The sequence below is a fragment of the Zonotrichia leucophrys genome, chromosome 12, assembly GCF_028769735.1.
Source record: "Zonotrichia leucophrys gambelii isolate GWCS_2022_RI chromosome 12, RI_Zleu_2.0, whole genome shotgun sequence".
NCBI lineage: Eukaryota > Metazoa > Chordata > Aves > Passeriformes > Passerellidae > Zonotrichia > Zonotrichia leucophrys.
In genome coordinates, this window is record NC_088182.1 from 8,216,266 (window position 1) to 8,239,462 (window position 23,197).

Here is a 23,197-nt window from a genome sequence, read left to right on the forward strand (position 1 = left end):
TGAAAGCATACAAAATTACTTTTTTGTCTCTGGAAATTGGGAGTGTTTGGGTTGCTTTAGGTTGTCTTTGTACCTTTCCTACCCTCCATCCTGCATGGTGATGTGCTCCCCCTCCAAGCAGTGTGGGATTTTCTGTAGCTCTGGAGCAGGTCCTGTGGATTATGCAAAGAGAAGGTGGTGATCTGCTGCCAGGGTATCATCACCAGAACAGAACTTGCAAAAATATTGCAAACTAAAAAAGTTCCTGTGACTTTTCAGATGAGTATTTTTTAAATATCCGTGCTCAAAGGTTTTAATATTAATTTTGTCCAAAAGCAATGGTACTGAAGTCTACATATTAAATAATAATTGTTATGCAAATGCTATCAGTTTATGATTTCTGCATAGAAACATGGGATGTCTGGGAGGTTTTAGCATGGGGAATAGCAACTGTTTTTTTCCTAGGCAGTTTAATAATATTTTCAGTATATTTTCATCCAAAACACCTTTCTACAAGTAGAAGCTACCAGCCTTAATTAACTGCCAGTCTATCCAGCTAAAATTAATTCTTCACAAATTCACAGTCCCTTCACTTAATTTCAGAATATTCTGTTCCATGGCTATTATGCCATCCTTATTTTTCTGCATGGGCATTATGTGGGTACAACTTATTCCCCAGAAGAAGGATTTCAACAGAAGGCCAACACTGCAACACAAATACATCTTTGTGACGTTTGTACAATAGGGAAAAAATTACATGGTCAAAACCTCCTGTGATGCCCCTTAATAAGACAACTTCCTGCATAAGTTTTACAGCAATATTAATGGGCTGGATAAACTGGAACAGGGGATTGGCCATCTGAAATCCCCAATTTTGCTCCCATATATGCCACGGGATCATTGAGATGTGGGACCCTCCACTGGGTTTAAAACTGTTCTAGGTATTGAAGATTTTCTTCCCTTTTCCTGCTGCTACTTTAAGAAATGAATTTACAGACTCTGGGGCATTTGCCCTTGATAAAATTTGTTTGGTTCTTATCCCACTAGGTCAGTGGAATATCAATAGATTCTTAATGCAGTCTGTCTTTTAGAGTTTCTTTCATTTCTCAGAGCAAAAGTAAATGTCATTCATATTGGCAGGTTGTAATGGGAACATTGAGACAGTAGTTTTTAAAAATATACACAACTTCTTTCAAATAGTCTTTGCCTCTCTCTTGTTTCTTCAATGTGTCTATAGCAATTACAAGGTCAGATATCCCTTAAGATGGTAGAAAAGGTCATTTTGTTGTCTTTTCTACCCCATGCCTCAGTGAAATATTCATGGTACAGCTCAGGTATTGGGCTTGGGTTTAATGTTTCGTTGCATTGCCATCTGTTTTGCTGTTGAAGTTGTTGTTGTTTTTTCCCTTGGAGGGGGTGAGGGGGCCTGGAGGCAGCAGGGAGGGATGCTGGCACATGAGCCCAGACCTGATGGAAGAGAGGAGCAGTGAATCTGCAGGAGCAGAGCAGCTCCTTTGATCATCACTCTTCCTTTTTAACATTAAAAGTCCTTCTGGTGAAAACCTGCCATTGTGCATGTGGCTCATCAGTAGTAGATGTGGGAGGCTCTGTGCCTCCTCAAAGGCTAGGAAGCCACATTAAAGTAGTCTTTTATATTATTTGCAAAGTTCATTTGTATGACAGCACAGGCATTGGAGCCCAGCTCTCACTGAGCCAAGGGGCACTAACAAGGTCCAAGGTGTGTGGAAATCCAAGAGATTTCCAGAGTGCTGTGGGGGCTCAGGGGCAAAGGGCAGCACAGAGCAAGGATGAACCTGCAAGGGGATGCAGAGCACCAGGAGGAGTTGGCAGCAGGTGCCCAAATCCCTTGGCCACAGGCAGCTGCCACCACCCAGCTGTGACAGACCTGGGGACACCACAAGGACACAGAGACCTGGGCAGGGAGGGTTTCTCTACAGTGGGTTTCTCAGGGGTGAGTTTAAAGCTCTTTTTTGTGACTGTTTTTACTGTAATGAGAGTAAAAATTTGGCCCATAATGACTCACCAGGATTTTTCAGATTCTTTTGATCATCTTGCTCTTTTTCAGCATTTCCCTCTTACTGCTGTTGATTTAAATGTCATGACATTTTAAACATGACTTATTATAACAAAACAGTATATAAAACAATATGCTGCATAATAAATGCAGTCATATTTTTTTGAGTGAATGTTAAATGAGTGCAATTTACTCTTCAACCTATTTTACTACCTCCTTACTAGAGGGCATTGGCTGCCTAAATCCCAGAGAGGCAATCTAGGTGGTGAAGTAGCCTTGCAAGGCTGAAAGCCAGAGAAGTATTTGAGGGGTGCCTGGGGGAAAAGGCTGACCCTGGGATGTAGCTTTATCCAGGAGTGTTGTGATCCTGAGCACTGTGGGGAAAGCAGAGCAGGCAGGATCATCCTGGGGAGGTCTGTTGGTGAGTGAGGGGTGCCCTGAGAAGCACACACAAAATCAGGCTGTGAAGCCCCTGTGGTTCACCACAGTGTCATTTCAGACCCTGAAGTCTCCTTGAAATCCTCCTAGAGCCAGTGGAGGGAGTGACTCAGAGTATGAGTTACTCCAGAACACATTGATGGAATGTTTTCATCTTCATTTCACAAAGTGTTACAGGGGTGAGGAATTTTTTTAATAGAAATAAGCTTATTCCCCAGAGAAGAAGAAATACACTCTGACCACTATGGGCTCTTCCTGCACATCCCAGAGATGTGGTGAGAGAGGTGGAACTCCCCCCTGGAGATGAGGGCATGCTCCCATTCCCCTTGGTGGTGAGCTGGCTTTGTGCCAATGCCACAGCCCCTGCAGCTGAGATCCTTTGTGCTGTCAGAAAAAGGCAAAGAAAGCAAATAAACCAAATCAACCTCCTTAACACACGTGTTTTCCTTGGCATGTCGTGAGTCTTATTGAGAGTATGGCAAATATTTGTCTAAAGTTAAGAAGATTACTGAGGGGAGTTGTGACTTTGAAACTCACTGCAGCAGGAGCCAGAATACATCACCCTGATTCAGGCACCTCGAGGTTATCTCTGCTCTTGGAGTGGGACATGCACATCTCTCTGCAGCTCTGACCTCTTGGGAAGAGCCTTTCAGTCAAGTAATGCATGCACCTGCATGAAATTTTTCAATCACTGACTCTATCCTTGATTAAAGTGCTTTTCCTTGATTAAAAATAGCCTTTTTCCAAATGAGTAATGTTGCATGACAGGCTGTGCACGCAGGATAAGGTTTCCTCCAACGTTATCACACTGATGACATTGCCATTTCTTAGCCAGGTCCCATGTGCAGACAGCCCTCTGTAGCCAAGGCCATTAGGAAGCTCCCCACAAAAATCCACCTTCTCTTCCCAGGTGAGGAAGACTACAGAGGTGTTCTAACATTATCTGCTAATTAGGAGGATAATGGGCATGGTGAAAATCTATCTAAACACTTTTATAGATTCTTGCCTGGATTGAAATCAGGTTGTAAATAGCAGTTCCCCAAGTCTTTGGCAAGACTTCTTACCCCAGTGGATATTCCTTCAAGTCTCTTCTTTATAATGTGCTCACTTTCCAAGAATTTTATCTCAGTTGGAGCCAAACTGGAAGTATGTCAAGATCTGAGCTCTTCAGAGTGCAATCTACATATTTCACTGAATGGTAAATGTGTTTTCCATGCAACTGTCGTTCTGCTTGTGGGCTTGCTTGTCTTTTATATTTTCAAAAGCAAATTTCTTAAGATGCCTTTTATATTTAGTCTTTTTTTTCCTTATCAGAATTGTTAGAAACGGTGGTTTGCAGAGTTTATTTTAGCCAAGCACTTAAACATGTATGCTTAAGGGTTTTACTTAACCTTTATGTGTTTTCACAAAATTCTCTTCATCTAAGTGCTAAATAGGGTGCAGTTATTCATATGTGAAGTGTGGGGTTCAAGTCTTTCCTCAAAGAACAACAATAAAACTGAAAAAATATTTGCAGTCAGTATGACAAAGAGTCGACAGGAGGGTAAAGAACCACCACTCTCTAAACCACACTTTTGATAAACTGAGGTTTCCAATGGAATATGTGCTTTGCAGCAATATCAGCAGCTGGGAGGTAGCAGCATATTTCATGCAGAAGCAGTAAAACAATTGGAGAAGGATTTTCCAGTAGATACTTTAAAAATTGTCTCATTTAAAATGCAGATAATTTAGGCTTTTTTCCCATCTCCTTAAATAATTCAGATTTAATGCAGCATGTAAAACCCACCCCAAAATCAGGGATTTCTGATTCATGCAAACACAGATATCTGTGAGATATAGAATCATAAGCAAAGTCAGCAGATGAGAAAATTATAGGATGTGGGTTTTTTCTGCAGTGTTCACTGTAAATTAGAGCAATTAAATTACAGCAGTTTTGTAGCTGTAATTAAATATGGAGACGGGCCCAGAGATGTGGAAAGCTCTGAGCTGCTGTGGCTGGGAGGGGGAAAGGGGCTTGGAAAGGGGCTCTGATCCCACAGCAGCTGCTGGGGCTGAGGGGCCTCCAGCCCTGCATTAACACAGAGTCAGGTGGGTGTTGTGTGTGTGCTCAAGGGGGAGCCTGCTGGGCTCCTTCTCTGCCTTGTTCTTGCCTTTCCTGGGCCCTGGGCAGAACTGGGGTGATCTCAGCTGGGAGACGAGCCCAGGGCTGGGAGCTGCTGCAGTGATTTCCCCCATGGGTTTTCCCAGGTAGGTGGAACAGGATGTGTAAAGGCATGTGATTCCAGCATCCCTGTGAAGCTGCTTTGTGAAACTGCTGTGTTTCATCCATTTTTCTTTCATTTTACATCGCAAGTCAAGTCGGGACTTGAGGCACAGCTGAAGGCAAATGGGATGGGGGCAGGAGGCTCAGACTGGCAGAGGAGGGCACCTACCAAAAAGCTCACACTCCTTTCAGCAAGGCAGCAGAGAGTGAGGAAAGGCTGGAGCATAGCAGGAGGTGCAGATAATAACAGTAAATGCTGCATTTAATCACATTGTGCAGTGGGGTGGAAATGAAGTCTTACTCTGAGGTTATAAGTGAAATACAAAAGAGAAGTGAAAGGAAAGAAAGCACTGGGGGAAAAGAGCAAAGAGGTCAAGACCAGGGGGAGCAGGGCAAAGGAAACAATTCCGGAGTTAAGTTGTAAAAGCAGCAGCAGAGGAGGCTTAGATGGCTGGAAGCCATCACCAGGACCATCCCACTATCCCCAAAGGAGTTTTCCCCCGTGGGGTGGAAGCTGCCCCACAGCTGCAGTGCAAGAATAGGAGCAGGGGTGTGCTCTGCAGTGTTTGGGTCACACAACTCTGTTGGGGGAAGCAAGGTGTGGCAGCAGCCCTGGCATAAATCTTGTCTCCAGCCTCTGGAAATGGTTGCTACTGGTGAGAAGAAATTAGATTTTCAGCCTCCTCATGGTTCATGTGTTAATCTGATGTTGAGATATCACTCTGAATATTTCACCACAGTGTGATTTAACTATAGAAAAGATGCCTGGATATCCCAAGGTGTGTTGGTAATAATGAACACCAGCAGCTGGGTAATGGCTGATCTCTGATTCAAGCCACTGGCAAAAATTCATTCTTTCTATTTTTTGATAGCTGCTGGTTTTGATAATACTATATTTTATAATTGCTGAAGCAGCTGAGTTTGGTTATGTTGCTGCAGTTTTGTGTAATTACTCTCCATCACTATAATTTTTCTTTTAGTTAAATGCATTGGAGGTTATAAACTCTTAACTATCAACTGTAAATATTCATGGGGAGTGAGAATAGTTCTAACTACCATAAAAGCTTTTTCCCAATAATTTTGGCTAGTGACTGTATTTACACAGGTTGCTTTGCTGATGATGTTATGGCATAAGTAGAAAAAATAATATACATATCACTTCAAGCAACAGCCAGTCATAGACCCAGGTCCCCTGTAGTCTGCTCTGCTGAGAATTCTGGGCTCCTCCACAAAGGGCAAGAAGGAGAGGTCCCCCAATGTGAATGTGCTATAAAACAATATTGTGTTTCCCTTAAGAATTGCAGTGATAAAAACATAGCCCATTCTGCAGCACTAGCAACTTTAATAAAATAACATAAAGCACAGCTGTCAGGTCTGCCAGCATCTCACACTGGGAGACATGAGTGAGAAAATGAACACTTTTCGCAAGCAGAAATATTCAAAGAGCTCCACTGTTTACATGTAATCAAGAATGACAGTCATAGATTATCGGTGGAAGAGCATTTTCTGCTTGAGGTGAAAGAAGAGGATAATTTATCAGGAAACCCAAGAAGTCAGACATCAGTAATGATCTGCTTGAAGAAGGGCATATCTTAGAAATAGTGCATTTATTTGTACTGCAAGGCAAGAAGATGTTTGGAGTTACAAACACGAGCCTTGGTGCTTGAGGAATGTTGAGCAGATCCAGTGTGTAATTTGCTGGGCAGCTGTGATTAGAGACCTGACTAATGTGTGTCCCAGTGCTGGTTCAGAATATTAAAAGAAAAATTTAGCATAATACAGATTGTCTAAAAGAGCTGCTTATGCTCTCTCATCCTGTTCCCTCCTTTGGGAGTTATCCAGGCTCTGCTGAGGGCATTGCTCACCTTCTTGTTGATGCTCAGGATTCAGAGATGCTTCTGTAGAGTCCCTACAAACAGGTTTGGTTTCAGAGAATTTGGGGCTTTTGGAGTTTTGCAGTAAAACATTTTGTCCACCTGGTGCAATGCTTTTGCATCACTTTTCTCTTATGAAAACAGGCCAAATATCAGCTGCTTTGAAATGGTAACTAATTTGGAGCCCTACAGAAAAGGTTTTATAGGCTCACCTTGCCTTGGTGTGCTCTGAGTTTGCAGAAGTAGAATTGTTGTACAGAAAGTAGCACAAACTTCAACTAGTCTGTGTTTGGATATATCTGAATAAGGATGTCAGTCTAACTTACCCAGCTTTTACTCTGACAGGGATAGGAAAGATGGATAAATCACTATTTTTAATGAATTGATATCTGGCAAATAGAGGCACTTTTTTGCCATTTAGGTTGAGCAGAACCTTGGAGTGTTCTCGAGGTGCAAGAGAATCTTGCTTCCTCAGCTTAATCCAAACTTTCAATACAAGTCAGATGTTTGCAAAGATTCACAGCTGGGACTTGGATGTGTGTGTCAACATGAGCACACTCTGAGGCACAGAAGTCCCCAAGAAACAAGTATCAACTGCAATGTTTGTTCCCCACCTGAATTCTAAATCACTACAATTTATAACTGCAATATCTATGTTCTCCTCTCCTGAATGCAGCTTTACAACTTTTCAGCCACGTTCAGTTCTCCTCATGAGGGCCTCTGTAAGCTAAAGCTAAAGCTACTTTTTACGTTTTTTTTTTACTTTATGTAAAATCATATTTTATGTAAATTTTTTACTTTCTGTAAAATGTTTTAGTTTGTTTTAATTAAGAGAGATTAAGACAGTCTCTGTAGTATTTTGGCTGGGCTGCTCTGTGTCCTGGGGCTGTGCACTGGCAGCCAGGGCTGCTGGGCTTCCAGGCAAGTTTCAGGATTCATTGCTGCTCTCCATACATCTGTTTTAACCTCAAAGATTGATTATTTTTAAAGGTTAGCAGTTATGTAGCAGAAGAAACCCTCACCTTTGCCAGCTTTGAGAAGTCACTGTGGTCTGTAACTGCACAGTTTTAATTTAGACAACAACAACAACCATTGCAGTTTAACCCTCCTTAGTACTACTCATTTCAGGTTTTTTTAAGAGGAAAAAAAAGAATCACCACCTACCAGTCACACCCTCACTTCACCAGTCTCCACATGGAGCCAGCTCTCACCTGGACTGTGCAGAAATGAGATAGAAGGGAGAGCAGCAGCCAAATCATGTCAGTAAAAGCAATTCTGGGTTAAACAAAGAGACCTTGAGGAGCAGGGGCAGCCCTCCCTTGCCTTCCAGCTTTGGCTGCTGCACCTCCTACCAGCATTAGGCTGAATGAGCAAAACTCTGCTTTTTTCAGAGAACAGCTCACACCTCAGTCAGATTTACCACCACCTGCCTTGTCCTGGTGCATTCTCTTGTGAGGTGTGAGCATTCCCAGTCCATAGAAAGCACAGGATGATGGATGCTCTTTCCAATAACTCATGGCCAGGTCAGCTGTGGTGCCTCCACAGCCTGTGGGTGTGAGCAGAGGGTGACAGCAGACCTGTGGACCCAGGGCATGTGCTGACAGTGTGTACACTGCACCAGTCCCTGCCTTTTAAATCTTTTTCTCTCTTTCTGTGGCATTATTACAAGATGGATTTATAACATACTTAGCACTAATGTAACAATGAAGATTAGTCTTCTCTGAGTCGAGCAGTAATACACTTTAATTTGCCTACAGCTACTGCATTGTATTGGCATGAAAGGAAATGGTTTTCTAATGCAGCTTCATCTGCTGAGCAGGGGGAAATCTGTGCTGCAGAGTGTAAAGCTGTATGGGACTCTAGCTGGCAGCAAAATTCAGAGTAGGAGAAACATAGCATAAATAAAAGTATTTGTGAGTTGGAGGTATGCTAACAATCCTAGTTTATTGCTAAACATTCCCTATCCAGAAATGCACTTTGCTTGGAGGTTCATCATGGATTCATCTTTGTTTTTTTCACCACTTCATCTTCTATACTATATTTTTTCCTGGAATAAGAGGTGTAAATTCATTAGTTTTCAATTTTTTTTTTTTGTGACATTAACAGGAAGTTGGCATTATGAAGTTTCTTGGTAGCACTGGTGCTGTTAATGCAGTCTGTGCTGTGCTCTAAACCTAGGGAACCACTGGAATCTCAACACTTGATCTGTTAAGTAAATGTTTCTGCTGTCTGGTGTAAATGCTGCCTTCACTTGACAAGTGTCAGGCGTTCTTTGAAGGGACATGTGCACAAACAGTCACTCAAGTGCCAGTATTTACCCTAATGTGGAGCTTCCCTCTTCAGGAAAGCAGCAAAGCTGTCAGCTGCTCCCTTCTTCTTGAGTGGCAAAGGAAGAAATTATCATGTCTGGGACAATCTCATGTAACAGTTCCTGCATATGGGATAGAGCAAATTTTTGTGGGCATAGTGTGCCAGTTGGACACAAAAATTATATGTTTCTTATACTTTTTTTTCCCCCAAGAAATCAATGAAATATAATTATGCTTAAAATAGCAGGTTTGGTTTCTAGACCAGGGATGTGTCTTGTTTTCAGCAATGGCAGGGAAGGATTGATAACTTGCATGCAGAGAAGGAATGAAAAAAATATTAATATAAACTGCTGGTGGAAAACAATTGCAACGGGGCCTTGTTATCACAATAGGTCTTTGATAGGAAAGGTGGGCAGAGGAAAAGACAGAGAAATTCACAGGAAATAGTGACAAGTTGTCCAGCTCACTCCATTGGTGAGGTGGGTGCTTCAAAGGACCTGAGTGTTTTCCTGTTGATTTATCTGCCAGCTTTGCATCAATTACCGACAGTGTCTGACCATCAGCCCACAAAGCTGAGCCTGTCCCTGCCTGTCTCACCCTGGCACCTGGTGCTGTCCTTGTAAATGCAGCCACTGTCACCACTCCAAACCAGCAACCTTCACCCTTCCTCTCCTCATCACCAGGTCCATCCATCCTGAAGGCACATGGAATAGTTTGATTGACCTAAATTTGACATTAAAACTGGAAAAATAATAAACTGACTTTTTTTTTCTTGTCTCCCTCAAAAAGCTGCAGCACCACGACAAAGATGATTCCCCTGACAAGTGGAGGACAGAAGAAGAAATGGCAGCTGAAGCAGAAATTCTGAAGAAGTATTTTCAGGAAAATTAAAGGTAATGATCTGAACATTGACTTAGTCCTGCAGCACCCAAGCCTTTGCTGAAGCCTCCAGAGGCTTGTTGAAGACAACAGGGCAAATATCTAGAATGAAACAAAAGAAAACAAAGCTCTTAGTTTTGTATAGTTTCCAAAAGGTCACAGCACTCCAACAGTGGCTGAAATTAAATGCTCCTTCTTGAACAAATCAGCACCATCCTACAGCATTTTGTTTCCAGACAGCAAAAATAATGGTGCATCTAGAAATGAGAATCATCAGCATTTACTTAAGAGGAGTCTTTAACCTAACATATCCTCCCTCTGTTTTAAGGACAGAAAACAGCCCTGATACCTCTACACAGAGCTAAAACTGATATGTCTGTACAACCACAAATGCATATGCACCTATACATACAAAACTGCATCAGAATTCAGTATAGAGGGCATAAATTCTAACCTCACCTGTCAAGTATTAAATGATTTGATCAGTTCAACTTCCAAAACCAAGCCTGCTGGAAAACTGCCTGTTCTGCTAAATTTTCCACTGACCTTAAAAGAAAAAGAAAGATTTGCAGGGAGGAATAGAAAAGAGAAAACACTTGGCAAACACTAACATTGGTGCTCTAGAAATTGAGAGTTTTTCATTTTGTACCTTGAGTCCCAGGAGCCAGATTCTTACAGCAGAAATGAACTGGCCCCTGGAGATCAATGTGAGTTGGGCTGGGATGTAATACTGCAGCAAGGATGCCAAATCTCCCTCTCCCCTGCTCCCCATATGCTGTTTGCCATCATCCAGCACTCTCACTTCTCTGTCATTTCTGGCTGTTTCATGTTTTTCCTCTGTAGAACCAAAATCCCAGAAATAACCCTCCTTTCTCTCTGTGACTCACTGCTTGCAGCCTGGCTTGAGAAATCTTGAGCTAAACCCCACATTGTATGGGTGGCACACTGAGGTGGCAGCTCTCATCTCCTGTGCCATTCAAATGGCAAACTCAAATGCTATTTGGATGGCATTTTGGATGACTCCATTCGGAGTTCCTCAGATTTCCCCTTCCATTTTTTTTTCCTTGCATCGTGACCATGCTCTGGTCTCCTCCAGCCAAAGTAGCTGTGCCAGCCCTTCTGTGGGTGCACAGAAAAAGCCATGGAACACATTTATTCCCATCTGGGGAGGAAATTCCTCCCCAGCAGCTGGGACCTCCAGGGTTTGGAGCAGCAGGGTTTGGGCTACACAGTCACAGTTCTGCAGGGGCTGCTGGAGTTGCACTTAGACACCCACTTTTCACCTTCTCAGAAATATGCTGCTGAAATGTGAATTACTCAGGCAGGAAGAGCATATCCTTGGTAATGCATGTGTAAGCACTCTTCTCTAACAGAGGCATTATGTGGTGCTTCATCTATGGCCCAGCAACCAATGAATAGTACTTAGGGGAAAATGGCACATCCCTATTCCAGTGTGATGTTGTTTCCCTTTATTGATTTGGTAGGTTTTGGGGGGATTTTTTTTTTTTTTTTTGGTCAGAAATAAATTGGAAATGCATTTTTTTCCTTGAGATTCTCAAAGGGGTTGAAATTAAATCCCCACATATCAATAAAATGTTCTTTATCTCTTCTGATACTAAACACAAGCTGGATAGATGATATAAATCCTTTCCTGCGAGCAAATTGGTGTGGCTGGACATCTATTTCCATTTATTATGAAAATGAGTCAGTGTGTGTTTGCATGGATGACCTCTTGATACGTTTCCCGTGATATTAAGGTCATTACCTTTCCTAGAACAAACTGGTAAATTAAATTTTCCTGGCATCATTATCATGAGAGTGCCTAGTCCTTCCAACCCTTGATTCCCAACATCAGGCCTCACTGTCAATCTCTTCCCCCCAACATTATTTGGCTTCTGAAGCTTAAGGCTCTGAACCTGAGATAAAGGTATATCTATGCATTCTGCATTTCTCAGCCTTTGTCTTCTCTCTTAACCTTGCTTCTAAAGCAATGAAGATTGAAAACTTTTGGCAAATTAACAAGGTTATATGCATCCTTCTTTGAAGCTATTTTTGCATTTCACCTACAAAGGATTTATTTTGCCATTTGTGGGTTTACCTGGATGACACTTGACTTGAGGCTTTTTCATGCAGCATAGGGAAAGTCAGAAGGAGCTAATGTGGGTGTTCTGCAGCCAATAAATAGCAATTTTTAAGGCCTTATGCATTATTTTTGTACTTCATTGTTTTGTTTAAAGAAGCCCAGTTTAGCCAGCTTAGCCTGGGCAGGCTGAGCTGCGTTTTAGGGCTTTTCCAGCTACCCTCACATTTACGACAAGTCCTTCTCCACCTGCCACAACTCCTGTATGACTGGATAAGGTCCAGTAGCACCTTTTACATGTATTTAGAGACTATCTAATCAAGAAGGACTTGCAAGTAACTTTATCCTAATAAATACTTGAGTAAGGCAAGCAGCTCTTAGTTCTCTCCCTACTTCATTTGCTGGTGCTGTTCCCTCTTGGCTGACTAACTACAGTTAAGTGCTTCTACATCAGTCCCCAGATGACCCAAAATATCCACCCACTTGCTTAAGGAAATGAACACATTTAGCCTTGCTAAGTTTCCACCCTTGAGAAAAGGCTTATCTTTAAATATTTTATCTGTGTGTGCAATATCAGAGACTGAATTTGTGCTTTGCATGTGTTTCTGCTCTTCCCCTGGGTGTCCCCATGCCACTGTGTCCCAACTCATTAGAAGGACTTGTTCTTTCTGCTCACAGAACTGTGTCTGCAGAGCTGGAGCTCAGGAGAACTTCATGTGGCTCTGGAAGAGAGAAAGAAAAGGAAAGAAATTTAATATAGAATTTCTCTTATTAGTAGCACCAAGATTTTACCTCTTCAGAGCCTCTTTGGGAGCTGTTCCTCATTCTGTTCTCTGGTCAGCTGTGTTTGATAACTTGGTTGCTTTTTGAGGTGGATGCACAGGGAAAAGGTCCCTACTCAAAGAGCAGGATTTGATGCAGCACCCTAATTTCCAAGCCTATTTTCAGATGTGCCTTTTGAATTTTCTAGCTATGTATAGCTGGGTGTTTTGATAGTCTGTTTTGAGCATTTTAAATTGCACATGCCAGCAAAAAGGCTAAAGATTAAAAGACTTTAACCTTCAGATAGTATGTGAAAAATGTTTCTCTTCAAAGGCAGCTTCACTCTGTGTTGTTATTTCTGAAGAAAGATCCAGGCTGCACAAGTTTCAGTAGTTTTCCTATTTTGTGCATAACTGAAGTAATACTTTTGTGCCATTAGAAAAGTAGTCAGTCTTAAGTACAATGTCAAAATGTCCCTTTGGATAAAGAAGTTGACAGTGATATTCTGTTGCCAAGTGCTTGGAGTTACAAATATTCAATAGCTTTTAATTGCTTAACCACCTGAATATTTTGTGTCCTGAAAATTCTTGTAGAAATTCTTGTAGAAATCCCTTCAAATAATGTGTCCTGCACAGTCTTGCAGGATTTCTGATGTCAATTCTCCCCCTTGTTCCCCAGTCTGGCAATGTGTCTGGAGAATATAGTCTTTCCAGCTTTTCTAAAAAGTATAAATTTTATTCCTTTCCCCCCCACTCATTCTTTGAGAGCACTCATCCTTCCTCACAGCTGCCTGTTCTGCACCAAGATTCTGCATGTGTGAAAAAATGCTGTTCTATTGCCTTCAGCAGGGAAATTACCCCTGATAGCAGCAGCTGGCCAGGGGGGAATTTAAACTGGCAATTTGACTTGCATCTGATTCTGCTCCAGCACCTCTGGAGTGTGACAATCCCTGCTGCATGCATGAGAGTGAACACCAGAGCAATGCCATCACTTCCCTCAAATTTAGGCAAGTAGACAAAATGCCTTGCAACATCCATCTTTGCTTGTTTTACTGTAAGAAAACCCTCCTATCATTTCTGGTACTTTAAACTGCACAAACCCACAAAGAAATGGCTGTGTCTGTGATCCACAGGGTGAATGTGGGATGCAGTGAGGACAGTCAGCCCCAGGAGATGCTGTGCCTGCGCTTGCAGAGCAGGCTGTGCCCTGGGTGGGCACCACAGGCACGGTCAGGGGTATTTTCTGCACTTGGTGCTGCCTGTTGGCAAAGCAGGGAGCTCTGAGGAGCACAGCAGGCTGAGCCATGGGAAATGGGAGCAGGGACGAGGCTGCAGCAAGCACAAACCCTCGGTGTTTTCAGAGCCTCACTTGTTAAAGCTGAGCAACGTTTTGAGTGCTTACACTGGAGTCAGAGCCAGTGGTGCCAGGGCTGGGCAATTCCCAGAGGACATGGTCTAGGAGCTGTTTGTGTGCAATCCTGAGGTAAATACACATCCCAGTAATCTGCTATAGATTTCCCTGCACTCCAGACTTAAGTGCTATTAATTATATCCCCCACTCAGAAGCCTCCAAGAAGCATTAATTAGAAAGCAGGAGCTGGCAGTTTGCTTGCCTGTGTGAAACTATTATGACCTGAGAATGAAGTATAAGTTTCAAAAGAAACACATTTTATGAAGGTCACCTTGAAAAATATCATAAAAATCTGTCAGAAGAGAATGCAGCACTCCAAGTGTGCATTTCAGTGTGACATTATACTTTAAGTAGTTGGAAATAGCAAAGAGAAGATGGATCAGATCATGGGGTCCGTGCTTTTCCACCCAAAATTCTCTTTTTTCTGCAGTAAGTACATATAAAGTAATGTTTTTGTCATTTCAATGGGATGCAAGGAAAATTAATTATCAACACAAATCCAACAAACATAATCTGCCCTTGCTGGTATTTTTTAAGTGTAAAATATCCAGACTCTCCAACTCTGCAGCAGGGAGAAGGTTTATACAGGAATTACATTACCTCTTCAAGGTGTAAACAGCCAGAAGTGGTGCAGTGACTGCTCAGCAGTGACACCCAGACTGGAAAGCTCAGGGCAAAAGGCTTCCCCAAATAAATGTGCTGTGCTAATGCACAGCAGCCTCGGTGTTGAGGTTGATTATTTTTCTGGTTGAAGCATGTGATTATTTCTTATGAAAACAGAGCTACAGGAGAGCTAGCTAGAGTTATAAATGAAATGTCATCCTCTTGTGGGAGGCAATGATGCCCCCCTCACACCCAGGCCAGGGCTCTGTTTTGAGGCTGGAAGTAGTACTGTCCTGAAAGTTATACACCTCATTCTCTGGACTTTCTACATTATTATACAAAGTTATTTCATTTCCCTATAGATGGCCATTTAATTCAGCTGTCCAGTACATGAATTCCATAGAGCACTGCTTGGATCCTGTAATTATGGCTACAGTAGAAACATCAGGGCCAGGGACACAGACACGATTGTAGAGCAGAAATGCAAAGCAGCAAATGTGTTACTGTTGGTGAAGGAAGCTGACAGCCAAATGTTCTCTTAACCTGCACATCCACATCCTGAATGCCCACCTGGCAGCCTGTCAAAATCAAAATTGTCAGTGGGATCAGTTCTTGATTCATCGTTGGCTTGGTGTGTCACATTGCGTGAGAGGAAAATGGGGAAGCTGAGCATGGGTGGTGGACATTTGTCTGAGGACTGGGGTGAAAGTGCTGAGGTGCAGGACAATGCTGAGCTTCAAATAGGATGATATCAACTGAGACTGGGTATTTTTACACCCAAACCTGTGCTGAAATGGTGCTAATCTCTTGCCCCCAAAGCTGCCAGAGGATGCTCCTCGCGAGCAGCCAGACCCTCCTCGAAGCAGATTCACAAAATCCGTGCCAAGCGATTCACAGGCTGCCATCGAACTGTCACTCACCAGGGGCTCACAATGGAAACTGTTGCTCGAAATGCCGTGGGAATGGGAAACATATGTTTCAGAGAGAGAGACAATCAAACAGAGGAGTGGGTGGCTGGGGAATTGCAGCCACAACAGCGGCGAGAGCCGAGCCCTGCGCGCAGCCCCGGGAGCGAGTTCGGGGCCGTGCCCTCATCCAACACTTGGGTAACAGCTCTGTGTTTAATAAGCTGAGATAATTTCCCCAGTATTGAAGCCAGCTCTAAACATGCTCTGAAGTGAAGGTACAAAACTGAAGATACCAAGCCAAAAGCCTATTTCATGCTCAATTATTAGCAAAGGTTTGTATGGTGGTATCCTGTTGCTGTAGCTGCTGCATAATAGAACTGCCCAGAGAGACATTGGAACCAGCAGCTCAACATGACCTCAGAGCCTCAGCACTGCCTTTGTGTGAGTGTCGGTATCCAGGCTGTGTAGGTGGAAAGGCATTAATAACTCCTGCAGTAAGTAGTTATTTGAGAAGGGAAGGGGGTGATGGATGTTGGAAATATGTTGGACTGAGTGTACTTGAGGCTCTGTTGTGTGCCAGGATGTCAGTCTCTACACAAAAGCAGAGGAATGTCAGGGATAAACTCAAATGCCCCACTTGTGTCAGCACCTGGGGCTGCTGCAAGCCCCCAGCTACCACTGCAGTAGCACCTGTGCCGTGGGTTTGTGCAGGGATTTCACACACAGCTTCCACGGCTTCAGGCTCTCAGCATTTCTGTTTCTCTGCTTCAAGAACACCTTCACATCTGTCATGGCACCTATTACAGGGCTTTTACTAGGATGCACCACCAAGAGATGCATAAAATTGGAGCAGACATGGCAAGAAATGCCCCATCCATTCTCCAGTGTGGGGGCATTTTCTGGGTGATGGTCCCAAATCACTGATGTGTAATTCCTTGGCATTAGGCAGAGTCCCACCACATGGTCAGGATGGAGGAGGATAAACAAGAGATGATAGTCTTGAAAGATTGTTTGTGGGAATTTATATAAGAGATCATGAGCCCCAAAGAGTCTGGCATGAGGCTATTACAGCAAAATAGATTTGAAGAGTAAGAAGCTGGATTTGATGACACAAGATGCCCTTTCTAATCCTTTGTTCCTATGAGGAGCGGTCAGCAGAGCTGGGGACTGTGCTGTCTCACTCAGGGACATCAGAGAGGTGGCCTCACTTCATGTTTGTTTTTTGTAAAATGATCCTGACCTCTGTCCAAGGGTGCTTTGTGAGTTGGGAATGAAAGCCTGATGTGAAAAGCAGGCATTACTATTATTTGCAAGTGCAGTTTATTGAAAAAGCAGATAAGAAATAGGACAAATCTCTTTCTTGCTCTGGTAAATAATTTTAAAATAGTTCTGTGCAAGGCTTTTCTCCTTCCTCTGTTGCAGGGGCTGTAATAGGAGCTGCAATGAGCTGTGTGGGGGTTTAACACTGAACATTTCCCTTTGCCTATTGCTGTCAGTGACTCCTGTCAGAACACACTAATGAGCACCTAAGTCGTTAGTAATAAACAGCCTCACATTTTGTCTTACTAACAAAGATCAAAGCTGCTATTATATGTAATGATCTGTTATGTTTGATACTTCTCAGGTAACAAAGTGCTTGGAACACATCCCACGACACCAGAAAGTCCCCAGAAAGAACAACCTCATTCTCCAGTTCTCAGTGGCCCTGGAGCTGCAGCTTGACAATTTTATTATGTTCTACAAATATGGGATTCTTCCATGAAAAATTTTATTGGACCTTTGGATATCATCAAGGTTGAATTCCAGCTAAGACAACTAAACAGCACTGGTTCAAAATATTGCTCTGAATTGTAACTCATATTTTTCTGAATTGTGTACTTGGGAATGAATCTTTTTAAATTGTCCCTTGGCCTAAATAGAAATAAAGTGCCAGGAAAATCAGGTAGCTACTGTGTTTAGGTACATTATAAAGTGTTTACTCTGTGTTGTGCTCTTTGATTCAGTTACTGTATGTAGGCTATTCTATCATAGAAAAATTAGATCTTTTAGCAGTGTGGCAATTCATACAAACCCAGACTTTGTTACAGACTAGCCAAGATAAACTTGGAAAGCAGGTGAGTTCTATACCAAGAAATATTAAGCTTCCTGAGATCTTTTTTTCTCTGTTCTTTTAATGAATTATGAAAAGGCCTCTGGAGTTTTAAGGGATACAAAACGCTTCTGTAAAACAATTAATATGGGAAGTTGCTCATGGGATAGTAATCACATTAGGATTAGGCTGGCAGGAACGGCTGCTCCCAGTCACAACCAACACATGGAGCAATCCCTGGGCAAGAAATGCTGTGCTCAGAACCCTGCACAGGAAGAAACCCTCTGTGGGTTAGTTGTTGATTGCAGGAAAAGAAGTCAAACAACAGATGGAAGAGAGAAGAAATGAGTCTGTAAGATGTGCATGAAAAGAGAACCCATAATCCTCCTCTGGAACAGCAGGGAAGCAAACAGCCAAAGCTTTCTGTGTCCCACAAATGATGAAAACAAAATGCCCCCAAGTCTTTCAATAAGAGTCATGCTGAGGGAGGCCAAGGGTGCAGAGCCTGCCTGAGGGCTTGAGGAGGTCGAGCAGGTCCCAACCAGAGCCTGGTGGAGCTTTGCCTGCCTGGCAGCACAGTGTGATCATGTTCAGAACAAATTCAGCTGCTCCACGATGGTCTGTCCTGGAGGGTTACAGCCTGACCTGAGCACTATGACAATGCACAATGGATGAATTCTCATCATTTTCACCAAGTCTCTCTCTGCTCTCTACTGCAGAGCCATGCAGTCCATTGGCTTGAAGTCTTTATGCTTGTCAAATTTAAATAGAAATACTACAGCAAAATCACTGATGTTTGATTCCAGTTTTTACTGTCATGCTATTTAAATATTGCCCCTGAAAACCACTTTGATTCAAAGACTTACCATGACCCAGTGTGGCACCAGTATCTTCCATTAGCCCTTTTAAAAACTGTACAGATTGTAACACTATTTCTTTTTCTGTGCAGAAAAAATGAAAAGTCCATTTTGATGGAGTCTGCACTTTTTAGACCCTGAGCAAGGGCTGAATAAACAGGAAATGAAGGTCAGGGAGCAAGAAGCAACAGAGAAGGTAAGGTGAGCAGACAGAATGGTCAAAGATGCTGGCAAATGGGCCAACATAAATGGTTGTCCTTTTGCACTTCAGCATTTCAAGTTGCTGTGATTTCACACAGAAGGAAGACAATGGTTGTGCTGCTGGGGAACACTAAAGAAAAACCTCAGCATCACTTACATTTTCAAACCTGCTGCTCAATGGTTTCCTATTTATTATGGAATATTCTGTATTAATTCTGTAGCCTGTGATGAGCAGGCTCTGTGCCAGCCGTCCTGCATGGGGGCTGCAGAGCAGATGAGTGCTGAGCTCCATGGAAGATTTCATTTGTGTAAATGAGGAGCCCGTTATCACAGCACTAAAGGTCCTGGTTTTAAAAAAGGCCTCCTGTGACATTATGCACAAAACAACCTCTTTATGCAGCATGAAAATATTTATGCGCTTCGCTCCAGCTTAAAAAGGGAATTTGCAATAGATGAGGGACATGAGAAAGGATTGGAGGGAGAGATAAGGAGAGATTAGAAAAGGCAGATCATGAAGTACATGACATCCTGCAGCAGTATGTGGAGTAAACCCTCGTGGTTTTTTTAAGATATGGACCTTGAAGATGCTGTCTGGATCATTTATATATTCTTACAGAGTTAATTTTCCACGGGCAAGGAGCTGTATGCAGAGGTGCCATTGCTGGAAATGTGAGGAGATGCTGCGCTGAAGACACTGATGAACTTTGTAACCATCTTTGTCCTTTTCAGCCTTCATCTCTCACCCTCATGGGGGTCATGCCTGGGCTGGGGAATGCTGCAGTGCTGAGCTCCCTCACCCAAAGCAGGAAACACACAAAAAAATCACCAGTACAGGGACTCAGATGGACGTGGCACAAGAGGAGTGGTCCCACTGGGGTGACTTCATAAGCTCAGACCCTCATTCCCTGTCCTTACACAGAAGGAAATTTCCCAATTTTTTTCAATTCCTAAGAGTTTTTCCTGAAGCAGCAGTTCCTCTGAAGGGCTGCAAGGGCTGTGTGCCTCTTTTTCCATGAGTAAACCAGATATGCTTCAGCCACAGCTCTCCTCACTGACTTGTAGGAGCAGCCTGGGAGCTCCACACGTCCCCTGAGGGCCCTGGAACTTGCAGAAGAGGTGACTGAGGACACACACAGGAGGGCAGATGGGTTATTGGGAGCTTGATCTGATGGGGACACATCAACCCATGCATCCACTGCCATGCCAGGCAGCTCGGGTGCCTTCAGCAAAGGCTGTGAGTGCAGCATGGGGATGTTTGTTATTTGTCTTTCTGCAGTTCAGCATTGTTCTTGCTCCAGATGCAGATGTACCAGATCCAGGTTCTCCATGGGACAGCTGATGCCACCCCAGGCAGCTCAAAATGGGTGTGAGCTGAGAGATGAATGGGCTGGGGATGGGCTGTGTCAGCTTCTTGAGGACTTTGTGGGTTAATTCAGAAACCTCTGCTGCTTCCAACCTCCCCCAGCACACACTCACCCACTCCCCAGGTATCAGGCTCTCTTTTGATGCTGTGCTTGAATAAGCCAGTGTTTTGTTTTTAGGTGATGTTGGAGAGGAGGGAAATGTTCTGCTGGCTCTGTGGGAGCCTGACTGGGCTGCAGGCTCAGGCTGATGCCAAGACAGCAGGTCCTGGCTGCAGTGGGGGGATCAAGGTCAGCTCCTGGCATGTGACAGTACCCTGAAATGTGGCCAGGGACTGAGCACTGCTGAAATAAAAATACCTGAATCCACGTGGAATCCAGGGTGACCTCATACCCAGCCATAAAGCAATAAAAATCTAAATGCCCAGTACCCACAGAGCTAATGAAAAACTCTCAAGCCCAAATACCCACACAGTGACAGCCATGAAAGTTCCAAAATAATTCCTATGCCAGCTTTCTGTGTCCTCCCATCCACTCTCCAGCTCTCACTGTCACTGTGGTCGATGGCTGCTGAAAAGCCTTGTCCAATTCCTGCATCCTGACGTGCAGGCCAGCAGCTCTGTGAAGGAGAAAATGCTGCTGCTCATGTAAGCTGTCCTGTGTGTTGGCAGGGCTGTGAGTTTCAGAGCAGAGTGATATATTTCAGCTCTTGTGAAATTTCTGAATAATCAGCTCATCAAAAAATATCATGCAGAGTTCCCTTGTAGTCCTTTCCAACTTGCCACCTCTCCTGCCAATAGCTCTGTAGGGTGACCACAGCTTGGCAGAGCCCATTAGCACAGCTCTGCACAATCACTCATGAGTAGAGCTGGCTGGAAAATACACTGCTTCCTCCTGAAAAAAAAAAAAAAAAGAAAGAAAAAAGATGAGGTGGGGCAGAGGGTGTGTTTCAGGATGAAGATTTTTCCCACTTCTCTCTCCAGAACCCTCTTCTGCTCCCCCATTGCTCCTCACCTCTTTTCCTCCTTTGACTTCAAGAAAATAAAAATTTTGCCTAAGTAGCAAAGACATCATTGGATGCTGTTTGATCTGCTGGTGATTCCTCCTGGCCCCCAGGCTTGGACTGGCACCAACACACTGGCACCTTCTCCACCAGAGACTCCTGAGCAAGTTGTCCTTGGACCTGCACATTTTGCTGCAACTGCCCAGTTTCTTCTTTGGAGTTTCTTCAGAAGACATTCTCGAGATAGATTTCTCTCCTGAGCAGCACAGCAGCCTGCTGTTTGGGCATCTGGGAGCTGGTGACCTTGTCTCTGTGCATGGTGAGATGGGGGATGCTGGAAGGGCCTCAGTGCTGCAGAGACAGGGGGCTGAGCAGCCAGAGTCCCTTCAGCTGCTCCTCACAGTGCTGGGCTGTCTCCAGCCATGGCCCCTGTGCTCCCCACTCATTGCAGACACCTGTTCCCAATCCCAGGTGAACATGGCTTTGGCTGGGGAGAGCAGAGTCCCTCTGTGTCCCCTAAGGATGCTCAGCTGCTGCACTGTGGGGAGGGGGCTGCAGAACCCCCTAGGGCAGGTGGCAAACAGGTCCTGCAGAGGAAGGTGGTGCAAAAATCAATGGTTAGTGCATTGGGATTAAAGCTGTGGCAGGAAAGCCTTGTATGACTCAGGTTATTATATTTTTTTAATATTTTTATTATATTTTATTATATTTTTTGTCTGTGGTAGCTGCATTGGCTGATACTTGGTGCAACATGGGTTTAGTACTTGTGTCACATTGCAGACCCTGTGTGAGACACAACTGCATCCATCAGCAGCAATGGCTCCAGCACAGGCTTCCTGTTCTGCCCTCCTGGCTCTGTCCTGACCCACCTGCAGCTGCCAAGCATTTGCTCTGTCCCTCTCCACTTGTGTCACCATACCTTTCTGCTCAGGCTTTTGTCATGTCTTTTGTCACCATAGTGACAGGAAAAGAGTGATGATTACTGGAGTAATTTCCCATATTAGCTAGCACTGGCTTTTCAGCCTAAATCAGCACTTCATTTTCCCTGTGCTCTGGCTGAGCATCACTGGGGAGCAGTGGCACCATTAAGGAGCAGTGGCAGAGGAGCCTTGGTGTGTTGTGGTGCTGCCAGTGCTCCTTGGGGACAGCCAGGTCAGGGACGGGGCCTTCAGGTCACCTCATGTCCCACCAGGAATGCAGAGAGAGAAGGGGAAGACAAAAAAAATGCATTTGCAAAGATTTCTCCCTGAGTGCATTTGCTCAGTCTCAAGGTCAATAAAAGCAGGAATAAAAGCAGGAATTTGGGCACTTGCACCTGTCCTGGGACACGTGCCAGTCTGCAGGGCAATAGGAAGAGGTCCCCAGAGGGAACTGCTCTCCCTCACTGATGTAGTGAGTGGAAAAAGACCAAAACCCCCCGTGCCCCCAGGCTGTGCCCTCTGCTCTGCACAGCCCCAGCCTGGGCTGGGGCCAAACCCGGGCTCCCAGGGGGTGCTCAGTGCCAGATCCTGCTCTCTGCCAGGCCCCATCAGCCATGCAGTGCATCTCAGAGAGACACCCAGCACACACACACAAATACATGCCTAAAAATCAAGATCATTAAGTAAGCAAATGTGTTTAAATAGCAAACAAGCTACTGAAAAGCACAGAAAGGTCACAAAATGTGAAATGAAAGCAGCTCTTCTGTTCTCCATGCCAGCAGAACTGGTCCTGCCTCAGAGGATATATTAAGAAGAGTCAACCTTCATTTTGAGCACGCTGCCTTTTGTCCTTCTATCACAACATTAACATTATCCCCACATAATTTTATGTATTTAATTTTACAATAGACTGTGTCAGTGAGCACTGCCTGTAAATATTTGATCACCACCGTTCCTCTAGGATTATCTTATCAAGAGTAAAGATATTAAAATAGAAATCTTGTCATATTGCTGCCTTTATACTTCCAGCCTAAGAGTTGATTGACAGAAAATGAACTGCCCGAAGTAGCTGTAAAGTGTCTTTTCACTGAGAGTTTTAATGCCAGAGGCTATAGAAAAAAAGGTTAGCTAGTCATTGGGAACTTATGCCTTAGTTACAGAGCTTTTGTACTGAAGATTAAAAAATATGAATCTGCTAGAGGTATTTTTACAAGTGTAAAATGGCG

At 43.8% G+C, this 23,197-nt stretch overlaps 1 protein-coding gene across 7 annotated transcripts in view; it reads left to right on the forward strand.

Moving 5' to 3' along the window:
- FHIT (fragile histidine triad diadenosine triphosphatase) overlaps positions 1-18,676 on the forward strand; it is a 512,254-nt gene extending 493,578 nt beyond the window's left edge. For all 7 annotated transcript variants that reach the window (XM_064724137.1, XM_064724140.1, XM_064724138.1 and 4 more), the window contains 2 exons: positions 9,688-9,791; positions 17,165-18,676. In XM_064724137.1, coding sequence (XP_064580207.1) covers positions 9,688-9,789 — 102 coding nt within the window. In that variant the 3' untranslated portion in view covers positions 9,790-9,791; positions 17,165-18,676. The remainder of the gene's footprint in view (positions 1-9,687; positions 9,792-17,164) is intronic.
- The last annotated feature ends 4,521 nt before the right edge of the window (positions 18,677-23,197 follow it).